Raw genomic sequence first — 11,273 nt, forward strand, 5'->3', positions numbered from 1 at the left:
ATATACGTGTGTGTACGTGTATGGGTGCAATTTGTGTAATTATGAATGTAATATTAAACTTCACAGCGTAAAATTAAGAAAATACGAAGTATTATTATGAGACTAGTTTATCTGCTTTATGATAAATATAACTGATGATTAGGATATCAAAAAGCTCAACGTATTCTTTTAATTATCATAACGTTTATTTATGTGCACATTATGTAAACACAATGCTTTATTCATAAAAGTGTATTTATCATAAAAAAATGGTTTTATATCATTGTATAATATTCCCTCTACTTTTCGTTTCTCTTTTTTCTTATATCCTCTTAAATCCGAAGAAGACACACTTATTTACTTATTATATTTATTTATTTTATATATTAATTATAAAAAAAAGAAAAAAAAAGCAATTAAGACGGCTAAAAAGATGTAGCGATACAAGTCTCTTTCTATGATTTAGTATAACTTCTTTATATTCTAACAATAAATATCTTAACACGCGGAGTGAGAATCCTGACAAAATAAAAACGTTCTCACAATATTTTTTTTTTTTTATTATTTGCCATTTAATCTTTTCATACATATTATCGTTTTACCATATATTAGTATTAATAAAAAGTTTTCTTTAAAAAAAATTGTACGATATTTTGATCCCAATGAAACACACATACATGTTATACACTATTACAGTTTTAAATTCTTTGCACGAATATATATATCTTATAACAATGTTAAAACAAAAATAAAACATTCACAAACAGATTAAATATGTATCTATAATTATAAAATAAGAGTGAGAGAGGAGATTAAATACGGTGAGATTTACGAAGATTTCTGAGAGAATAATCATCAAGATAGCGAACTTCTTTTCAAAGTTGGCTGTCCGTAAACGAAGACTCTGTAGTGAAGGCCTCGCGAATATTTCGATCTGAATTTTAGCTTGACAAAATCGTGTCCGATTCCGCCGGAAGTGATCCATATCGCGCTGTTATCTTCATCAGACAACGAGTTGTATCTTATGCATGTGATTCTCACGTCCGTCGGACCGTAATCCGCCTCTACTTCCTGGTTACAATCGAGAAATGTATTCGTGAATAGATCGATACAACTGTCAATAGCTGACACATGTCAAGAAAGAGAAAGAGTTGAAATCCGACGTTAGAAAATTCAGCGATTCAACAAGACCACAAGGATACGTTGTGATAATCGAAAACGCACTTGATAACCACCGGTTCGGTGCGGTCTTCTGACGTCATACTCCCAGATCAGCTCGTCGTCGTCGACATCCTTTTGACAGTCCTCGACTTGTCGCGCGATCGCGAGCGAGACAGCGCAGAGAAGGAAAATCATCGGCGATTGGAATCGCATGTCTCCTCTCAATTTCCTTCGCCGCGAGAAAGGATAATACGACAATTATAAATAAATAAAGAGATACCGACTATTGAAATAGAAAATATACAATAAATATTCTTTACTCGGTGCGATCTTTTCGGATATTTCCGGGGAAAGACAGCGCGTTTGTATCGTCGAGCGACTGGAGACTCCGAATAACACTAACCGGAGCGAACGATATTAATAGCCGATACATCGACCCACACCGAAAGTATTCCCTTCGGGGGTACAATATTTATTCGTCGCGTTGCATACGTTATGCCGGGGAGATTAGATACAACGGTGGTATCGTGCGAGGCTGCTTTGACGCGTTGTTTTAAGGCGAGATATAGAAAGAGAAAAAGAGAGAACGAATATGGATGAGGAGAGTCTCCTCCCTATTACGTAACACACATTCAAATTTGCGTGTGCATCATGAATTCCGTGACGAGCGTTCGAAATGATTAAGCTCGAAAACCGCGAGTACACAAAACGTCGATTAGACCAGTTAGAGTTAGAGAAATCTCGATTGTGCACATTCTATGCTGTTTGCAAATTTTCAAGCAACTTTCCTCAGAATTAAATAAACTATTTAATTATCACGTGATTCGAATTGCAATATCCATAAATAAATCATCGGGTGAAATTCTATAATTTATAAAAATAATGCTATGGTTTATAAAAATAATATAAATCTTGCGATAAAACTGCAACGAATTTTGAAAAGTTTTCATATCGCAATTGCAACGCTTTCTTCCATAAATTTGTAAATATTTGAAGAAAAGTTGTCGATGAATGTACAATGACAAGTACGAGGTGTTTTTTAATTTCCATTGATATTGTATTTTATTTCTGACCGATAATTCCTTTGTATTTCCAAGAACGCGACTAAAAACGATACTGCAGTCGAAACGATGATGTTAAACGACAACACGCAAAATCAATGTTGCCTGACTCCGCCGACAAATATCATTTGTGCAAGCCGTATCACATCTCCTGATTATATTTATTCTGTTTATGTAAAACTCTCAACCTTATCTATTCGACAAATTCGTAAAACTGTGCAAGGTATCAGCTTCAGAAAGCTAAGAATAAAAAGAGAGAAAGAGGAGAGATTTGCAGTTGAATATCATGCACAATAATATACAATCAAATTTAATTATTGAATTATTTATCTGTTGTATATATGAATTATATATTAATATAATTATATAATTATTGAAATTATTTTAAATAATATTGCAATAGCTGCATGATTTAACAAAAGTTGGTGAATCTGCATATATAAAAATGCCTATCATAATCGATATTCACATATTTTGTATAGAACTCTTAAATATCTCTTTCGGTTTTAGATGGTGTGAAAAGAGCAACGTTCTGGACATGAAGAAAGGATGCGCATTGGGTTGTAAAATATTATTGCCACCGGCGAATGGCAGCAAGGAGTATGTGGCTGGCGGTAACTAGACCATCGCTATGCCACCAGCCCAGCCAGGTGAATCGGTTCCCACAATGCCGTGCCTGGAACCATGCGGTTTACTCATTGCCTAAGGAAACGACTTTACTTCTTGTTCCATGGCGCTAAACTAAGTTAATAACTTTCAGGTCCTTTTACTTTTACGATTCATTACAGCGAGAGATTGATTTTGTCGAAATTATTATTATTTTATCAAAGACAAAAACATATCATTATACATTATATATTATATCGAACTTATAACTCTCAGTCTCAAATATAGAAACAGACACAGAAGCGTTGGCGAATCACTGCGTCAATGGATCGCTCACAGGTCTACGGAGAAAGATAGACGCCCTTATCGCGTGTCTCTCCCGAAGGAGAGTAAAAAATAAGAGAAGGGAACCGGCGTGTATATCGATTTATTTTACTAGCCGTCGTCAAGGAACTGCATTTCAATATTATCGCATGATAAGGTTACGTTACACACTTTATTGCCGTCGTTGTCCGAATCTCTCGGATGATTCTTGTCCCTGCTCACAATTAGCAAAAAAAGAAAAAAGATACAAACGACTCGTGTTCCTGTCACCGCTTACAAGCTTATCGAAAAATGAATAGTTTATTTAAAACACTATTACTTAGATAAAGGACAAGAGTTTAAGAGTTTAAGATTTACTTCATTTTTGACAAGCGGCTCATATTGCGGCATCATCTTTAGAAAATTGTTTTTTACCGTCAAAATTTCTTTCCATTCGGGAATAACTTTCTTGAACTTTGCTAAATGTTTACTATATATAACACACATACACAATTGTTCTTGGCAAGGTTTCATCTCGGTTAGTATGATTTTTAATGTGCGGCACGTGGAGGAATCATCCACGATAAAACTATCGCCAGACAGTTTTTGCACATCCTGTCTTATCAAGCCAAAGTTTTCCGCTAACTTACTATCTTTCCATGTTTTTATTCATAAATTTTTTACGGATCGGCAAAAAAGTGGTCTTTTATTTTAATACGATTCTTGAATTTAAATATTCTTAATCATATATTCATAATAACTCCAATTATATTGAATGTAAAAAATCGGAGAATCGAGTAAAAGAAAAAATTGCAACATAAAATATTACTTTTCTCTAGCAATGAATATAATGAAGTGAAATTATTTATTTATTGCTGTAGAAACTAAATTAAATGCAATAGTCGTAATAAGGATCTATGTCGAACACGAAAATGATTAATTAAGAATTCATTTAACGATAAAATTGCTTGTTCAGCGATGTTGACGCGAATATTTATCTTCTCAAATAAAGCGGTCGAGTGCAATATATTTGGAAGAAAAAAGAGGAAAATTTAAAAGGAGAAGGAAGACAATACTGGTGAACAGATTTCTCTCTCTCTCTCTCTCTCTCTCTCTCTCTTTCTTTTTTTTTGTATAATTTTCTTTCCTTTTCTCTCTCTTATTTTGTTTTTTCACGAACTGGTGATCCCAAGCTGCCAAAGTCCGTCAGCATATGTTGCCCCCGGGTCATTCTTCCATCTATAAACGAGGCATTATTTACAGTATTGCGCGTGCATCGCATCGCGAAAAGATTACAAGTTTCACCAGCCAACGAGCGATTCGTTTGCGAGACACCCTCGCTGTATGCACATTACATTGTACGAGCAAAGAACGCGATTTCCAGCGAATGATCGAATGATACGATCGCAATGATGTATACATAATCATTACTTCCTTTGTCATATAGTATATCGGATCGGAAGATGCTTAAAGATTTGACAAATACCTCGGAGGTCTCTCTCTTTGTTTTTAGAAAATTATTTTTTATTATAAAAATGCTGCAAATAGTAAAAGATTTTAAATATTGTTTATGCAAACTTTTATTTTTAGTATTTGTAGTTTTCTTTGTATCAAGACTTTGATGATCGGTCCTAATTGATCTTCATGTGAACAATATATTTTATATTTAACAAATCAGTGAAGAGCAGGAGATCTGTATGTATTAGTTGCAAAATTTATTACAATGATTATTATGGTTTGAGAATATGTAATTAACAAGACACAAAATCACGAAACGAAGCACTTTACCTTCCCACTTTATCTTCCCCAGAAGAATATTAAAAATATATACATTGCGTATGGCTTGACCATACATAAATATTTCTTTAAACATTTATTAATGAAAAATGACCGATGATGCTTATTGTATTCATCATCGAGAATAATATAGATTAGATGGATTGTTTCGCGAAATATCTCGAAGAATTCTTTACAATACAAAGTCAAATAATCAAAAATTACATGATGAAATACATTAAGATTAAGCGATCCAGACGAACCTTGATTGCTTGTTAATCCTTTCGATATCGCATTTCGATATACTCAAGTAACATTTGAAAGCTTTTATGAGAATGAAGAAAAAAATAAATAACGAAATATTTGTTTTGTCATTAATTATTTCATGGATAGATATGTGTCAATTATGAAAATCATTAAATCTAATTTAATGTAAAGAAACCAAAATGCATTAAAAATACCGATATAATTCTATAATTTTTTCGTATATAAAAAAAAGAAAAAACCGATATCGAAAGGGTTAAGCCATTACTATCGATTGCGGTGCTATTACAAAACATGTACCAAACAATTAAATATTTATTACAGCGACATTTATATCTCGCTCTTATTGATCTATATAAAATAACTTATAAATAATATTGTTAGCGATTGTGTACAAACATCCTTCGCTATTACACATTTACGAGAACTGCGCGATCGATCTTAATTCAATATACGGTAGATGTAGAAAATCTTAGAGATATTAATTTCTCCAGACTCGTTTCTGCTTCGATGGGCGGTAGGTCGTTTTAAAAGTATGGAATATTATCTCTGTTCCAATGTGATTCTGTCTCTCTCTTTCTCTCGCTGGCTCTCTTCGGGTAGTCGGTTTCTGCGATCAAATTAAATCAAAGAGACGAAATCTTTCAGAGACAAATCTAAAGGAACTCTTTTTCTCGATTACAAGCACGATTATAGTAAAATATAACAAAACGAAATTATAGTTAACCGGCTCTTTGTGAAAGTTTATAAAGAGATAGGAACATATATTAATCGCGCGAAAGTCTCCCGTTTAGCATAATCAGTATTGATAACACGCGATTTGCACATGTGTTTTTTCATTCGTATACTCGCGATCGTGTTTCTTTATATGTTTCTCCAATCGAGCAAAGGCGTTTGATGGTGACACGAAGAATCGACTGCGTCTTTTTAACCGATACAGCCGAACTTGACCTTTACACTTTTATTTTTAACTCGTTTAACTTTCTCGTTTTATTAAAATTGTCAAACGAACGCGATTACCGGTAGCGCGAATAATTTTCCATCGGCTCTCTTTTTGACGAGTCTGGAGAACGAGCCTTATCAAGTACTCTTTGATTTTCGTATCCTCCCTCTTCTTTCTATCTTGACTCGCAAGATATTAATATTATTATATTATATAATATTATGGTAAGCGTTAATCACACACAATAAATGAAATGAATATACTTGCATACATGCACACAACAAATAAATTCTCTCTCTCTCTCTCTTTTTTTTCATACTCTATATGCATCATGTATAATCGTTAAAGACCCATTCATTTATGTTATAGAACGGCGCGTAAAGTAATAAAGGAATACGTAGCTTTTTGCTGCCAATAAGACTTGAGCGTGGGAAAAATGGATATCGCTTCGTCCCGAATATATCATTCTTCAATAAATAATATCACACTCTTCACAATCATTCACAAAAAAATAAGTACAGACACGTCCGGGATTTTTTCGTCCTCGGATCTCTCTTTGGCACATTCATTTCTTCTCGGAGATACGATAAATGCTGCAAAGATTCAGACGCAATTCGCAGGGAATCTCTAAGACACGAAGAGAACTTCTGTCGCACTTGTTCAGCACTGTTTAATATAAGCTCAATGTTAAAACTCTATTGTACCACCGCTAGGGGTGGATTATGCTGCGATCTAATAGCTTCAGCGACGCGTCTGAAAGGCAATTGAAGATGATAATAGGCGCAATAGGGTAAAGGATCCCAGTATACGAAGAGGGACTCTTTCTTGTCCAGTACCGTGCCCAGGAGATGGGGCGCCGTCTGGTCCCCGGCCACCGGTTGTTTGAGGACGCTGGTCACGGCGTCGGACAGCGATTGCCTGTCCAATGTGGCCGACCTAACCGTTGAGTTCTGCCTGGAAAAATGCCGGCAGGGTTTCCACACCAGGCGTGGATGTATTCCTGTATGACAGATGTAGGGCAGACCCACGCCCACGCGACAACCTATGGAGACTAATTCGCCCGTCTTCTCCGACATCGCCAGCTGGAAACTCACATGACCGTTGATTCTGCCACCAAAGGAACGCGAAAAGAATCGTTCAAGCCATCGTATGATTTCGGGACGTTCCTCAGGTATGAGTCCACCCCGAGCCTCGTCCACCCGGCATGTCACGTTGGCCACGATTCGCGACTCCTTCAACGTGGTGCAAGTGATGAAATGATCGCCGGGATCATGGATTACCACCCAGGGTCGCCTGTCGCTGATCTCGTTCTGTCGTTGGTTTCTCAACTCTTGAATGGTAGGCGGTAACAAAATCTTGGCTCGGTCGCGCATCCCGACGGGACCGGCGGCCAGCATCATGTACCTACCGGTACGAAACGCGTTTCGCTCGTAGAGCGCGAACAGGTCATGCTGCGATCGCAACAGAAAGTGCTGCGGAATCGGAAGACCGAGCAGGCGACAACGTCGCAGGAATTCTAATGGATCGTCCAGCGCGGTTACCTCGCTGGCGTCGGGCACGAAGCACTCGCAGCCCATGGTCTCAAGATACGGCTTCGCTAGCGCATCGTAATAAGCGGTACTGGCGGCGCTTACTGGTATGTAGTAAGCTACCCTCTCGCGTTGAGCTATGTCTCGCAATGCTTTTATATATTCGACAACATTGCCAGGTCCGGGCCGCGGTATCGTGTAAAATTTAGAACAAGCGATGGAGAATCTAGCCAAGCAAAAAAGACCGTCGAGTTCACATACCACTACCCGAGCGCCCGCCTTGTAAAAGTTACGCGCCAGATGTACTGCTTGCACCGTGTTACCGCCACTGATGAGCACACATCGTTTATTGCGCGATCTCTCGTACGCCGGAGTGTGCAGCACAGTGATGAACCATTTGAGAGCGGTGAGCGGAAGTTGCAGAATCACCCAGAACAGGCAGACCCAGGCTGATGCCCATAGAGCGGGCGCCCAGATCACGTAACCGATGGTGTTGAAGATACCCCGAAAAAAGCTCGACAACAAACCAAAGTACCAGGATAGGATCCAGGACAGCAAAGAGCTGCTCTGTCGCTCGATGTTACTCCGATCTTGATGGGTCGTCAGCTGCTGCTGTTGATGTTGCTGCTGTCGTCTCTGGGAGTTAGTCACCGTTGACAAACTCGAGGTTGATGACACCCGAGAGAAGCTAGCCGGCGCGTTGGACGTCGAAATGAATACATTCGATGTCGAACGTTTCAACATGGACACGGGCGACGACATCCGAGGAGGCGACGTGGACAACGGTGAATCGGGTACCAGCGATGGCGACACGCTGTTACTTCGCGACATCGGCGGACTGGTTGACCATAATGTTGAGGGATTCTCGCTCGAGCAGGCAGGCATCTTTTTCCTTCCGTCCGATTTCGCTTTAAAGACCCCTTTTCGGAGAAAAAGGGATTTTATGAATAAAGGGGCCAAGTCGATTTGTAGAAATCCTTATACCCAGGACTCATACCTCTTCAAATCTTAAGAAATAACTGGTTGGTTATTTCAGCGAAGAAAAAAAAGATATAGATGATACGAGATAGAAGAGATGAATTTCCTTGTGAAGAATCAATTTTTTCGTACTATCTCGGGTACTTTTGGATGGATGACTTTTGTCGTGAATGCGATTCTCACCGATAGCGAGAGAAGCGATCCGGGATGCCGTAACATACACAATGCAGCAGATCACGGAGAACTTGGCGATTTCGTCCGTTATATCTGCATACAGAGCTTTAACTGAGGCTGGGTCTCGATCATCCCGGTCTCTTATGAAATTTGCATCTCAAACGTACTATGAACCGGAGCCTTATCTAATCATCACGGTTCAAACAGCGACGAAAGGAAAAGAGTCGCAAAAATATTCCGTGTATGTATTCTCATTTTTTTCTCTTTTTGTTTAAGTTAATTTTATGATGGAAAACTATAAATATATATAAATTTGTTCAGAAAAAAATCAATTGTTCACCCGATTTGTGTATTGATAAATAATCTGATTTGTCTGAACATCGATGTTTTGCATACGCTATTGCAGATTATGAGGCGTGTATAAGTAGTCGTTTATTCATCGAATTGTTATTGAGATGTTTGCATGTATGTATATATGTATATACATATGATTGTATTTTATAATCAGGTAAATTTGATCGATGATTGTCGTAATAGATCCAATGTCTATATCTACAATCTTATTAATTCATTATGAATTGGTATCAATTTATTTTAAAAATATTATTTTTTATTTTGAAAGTGCATCTAATTGCAAAATTTTGAACAAAAAACCTCCTTCATAGAATAACCGTTCAATCGTAATTATTATTTCGGTAAAATGTTATGAAAAAATAAAATGAACCAAATATTATCCTCTTTCTCTAAAATCGCGAGACAGTCATAATATTAATGCTTTCCAGCACATACAGAAGACATAGACGGCTACAGAATGCGAGAGAATACTGTTGTAGAAAACTAGCAAACCGAAAAAACAACAAAGGTCATCTATGGAATATATAATTAATCTTAATATATTAATGACATTGCATCAACTGACTCAAGATATTGTCAAGATATATTACTGTCTGATCGAAATGGGATTTCACAGCAAATTAAAACTGACATTTCTATCATTGGGGAATGAATGAGACAATGAATGAGACAAATTCATTTTTACCGCAAAAAAACTAAAATAATAAAGATATCCTACAATATTTAAAAAATTCTTAAGGATAGCATGTTTTTTTTTTTTTTTTTTTTTTTTTTTTTTATAAAACAACATACATTTAGAATATACTTATCTCGTAAATTATATAATACGTTATGGTCTTATATTTGGCTTAATGAAATACAATAATTTGCTGTCTTTAGAATTTGTTTGTTCTCTCTTTGTTGTGTCACGGCACTTGAGCCAGTAAGTATAATCTCGACCACTATTCCTAGAGATAAATGAAAGTATCAATTCTGTAGAATTTCCATATTTTTATCCAAAGTTTCAGTAAAGAGATTACATTCTCGAGGAAAGTCCGTCGAAAGGCAAGACATTGAATTGACTTTCTTAATGTTAATATATATTATATTTAGTTTTACGTGTTTTAGAGTCTCTGTTACTCGCATACGCTGATTTTATAATAAAGCAAAGAAGTAAGATGCGCGCAAAACAGAGAAACACATTATTAATCGATTATTATTTCTAAAAATGTGATCTTTTTCGATTTACATGAAAGAACGACGTGGCGTCAAAGAAAGTGGTCTTGCAATTTAGTACAGTGTCCAAAGTTACGCATGCGACATTTAATAAATTATTATATTTCACTTATTAGTTAAATAAAGACGCAATTTCTCTTTTATAGCTTTGGCCCGTTCAATATAATTATACCAATCAGAATCTATACTATACAATGTTATACGAATATCAACTAACGGTACACAGTCGGCTCTAGCTACATATATTTATATATGTATAGTGTGATTGGTATATATATGTATACATATAATTCCTATGCGCAGGAGTGGCAAATTTATACTGGCATACAGACGCATAAACACATTCACGTAGGTTCACACATACACACACATCCGTCACATATATCAGGTATTACAATATATTTTATATATTCATATATGAATATATAGGATATTCATATATTACTCTTTCTCTCTATATGTCTTTCTATCTTATCGTACATTTTTTTAAGCAATAAATATCTAGATGATTCTCTTTCATTCTATTTTTATATATACAATGAAATCTAACTGTATAATGCACAGTTTTTTTATTATTCTATCAAATCCATCTTAGTGGATAGCAATGTAGTATGAATGAAGTGACATCGCATGTGTCGTTAATGAAAATTTTCTCTGTATGCTACTTAAAAAAATATTGTGAAAATATATAATTTGCTAATACAATATCGTATAATGAAACGATTACTTATCGCCATTCTATGAGAGAAATTGTATGGTTGTTATACTACATATATACTATCATATATAAAGTATATCAAAACACAAGTATATACATCTTTAAAAATCTAATAATAAAAATAACATGTCATTTTTATATTAAACGAATCTCCATAATAAGTTACTATAAATTTTTACATATGCTAAAGCCATATTGTATTATACTTGGAA

At 35.9% G+C, this 11,273-nt stretch overlaps 2 protein-coding genes and 1 long non-coding RNA gene across 4 annotated transcripts in view; 1 reads left to right on the forward strand and 2 right to left on the reverse strand.

Annotated features, from left to right (window-relative positions):
* The window catches only part of LOC115234990 (rootletin), a 17,831-nt gene extending 16,095 nt beyond the window's left edge, over positions 1–1,736 (reverse strand). For both annotated transcript variants that reach the window (XM_029806459.1, XM_029806458.1), the window contains exons 1-2: positions 1,461–1,736; positions 1,204–1,369 (exon numbers count right to left, since the gene is read on the reverse strand). In XM_029806459.1, the coding sequence (XP_029662319.1) occupies positions 1,204–1,369; positions 1,461–1,573 (279 nt within the window). In that variant the 5' untranslated portion in view covers positions 1,574–1,736. The remainder of the gene's footprint in view (positions 1–1,203; positions 1,370–1,460) is intronic.
* A 942-nt stretch (positions 1,737–2,678) lies between these two features.
* LOC115234953 lies at positions 2,679–4,851 on the forward strand. Its single transcript, XR_003883965.1, has 2 exons — positions 2,679–2,946; positions 3,084–4,851. It is a non-coding gene; the product is annotated as an uncharacterized LOC115234953 (long non-coding RNA).
* Positions 4,852–4,927: 76 nt separating this feature from the next.
* LOC115234952 lies at positions 4,928–8,983 on the reverse strand. Its single transcript, XM_029806380.1, has 2 exons — positions 8,620–8,983; positions 4,928–8,542 (listed from the first exon to the last, which is right to left on the reverse strand). Exon 2 carries the CDS (start codon positions 8,505–8,507, stop codon positions 6,789–6,791), a length of 1,719 nt encoding a protein of 572 aa, XP_029662240.1. The 5' UTR covers positions 8,508–8,542; positions 8,620–8,983; the 3' UTR covers positions 4,928–6,788.
* Between the last annotated feature and the right edge of the window lie 2,290 nt (positions 8,984–11,273).

Source organism: Formica exsecta, unplaced genomic scaffold (assembly GCF_003651465.1).
Source record: "Formica exsecta isolate Colony F162 unplaced genomic scaffold, ASM365146v1 scaffold21, whole genome shotgun sequence".
NCBI classification, from domain to species: Eukaryota; Metazoa; Arthropoda; class Insecta; order Hymenoptera; family Formicidae; genus Formica; species Formica exsecta.

Coding starts and splice junctions, on each gene's coding strand:
- LOC115234952 (XM_029806380.1), bottom strand. CDS start 8,507: ATGCCTGCCTGCTCGAGCGAGAATCCCTCAACATTATGGTCAACCAGT.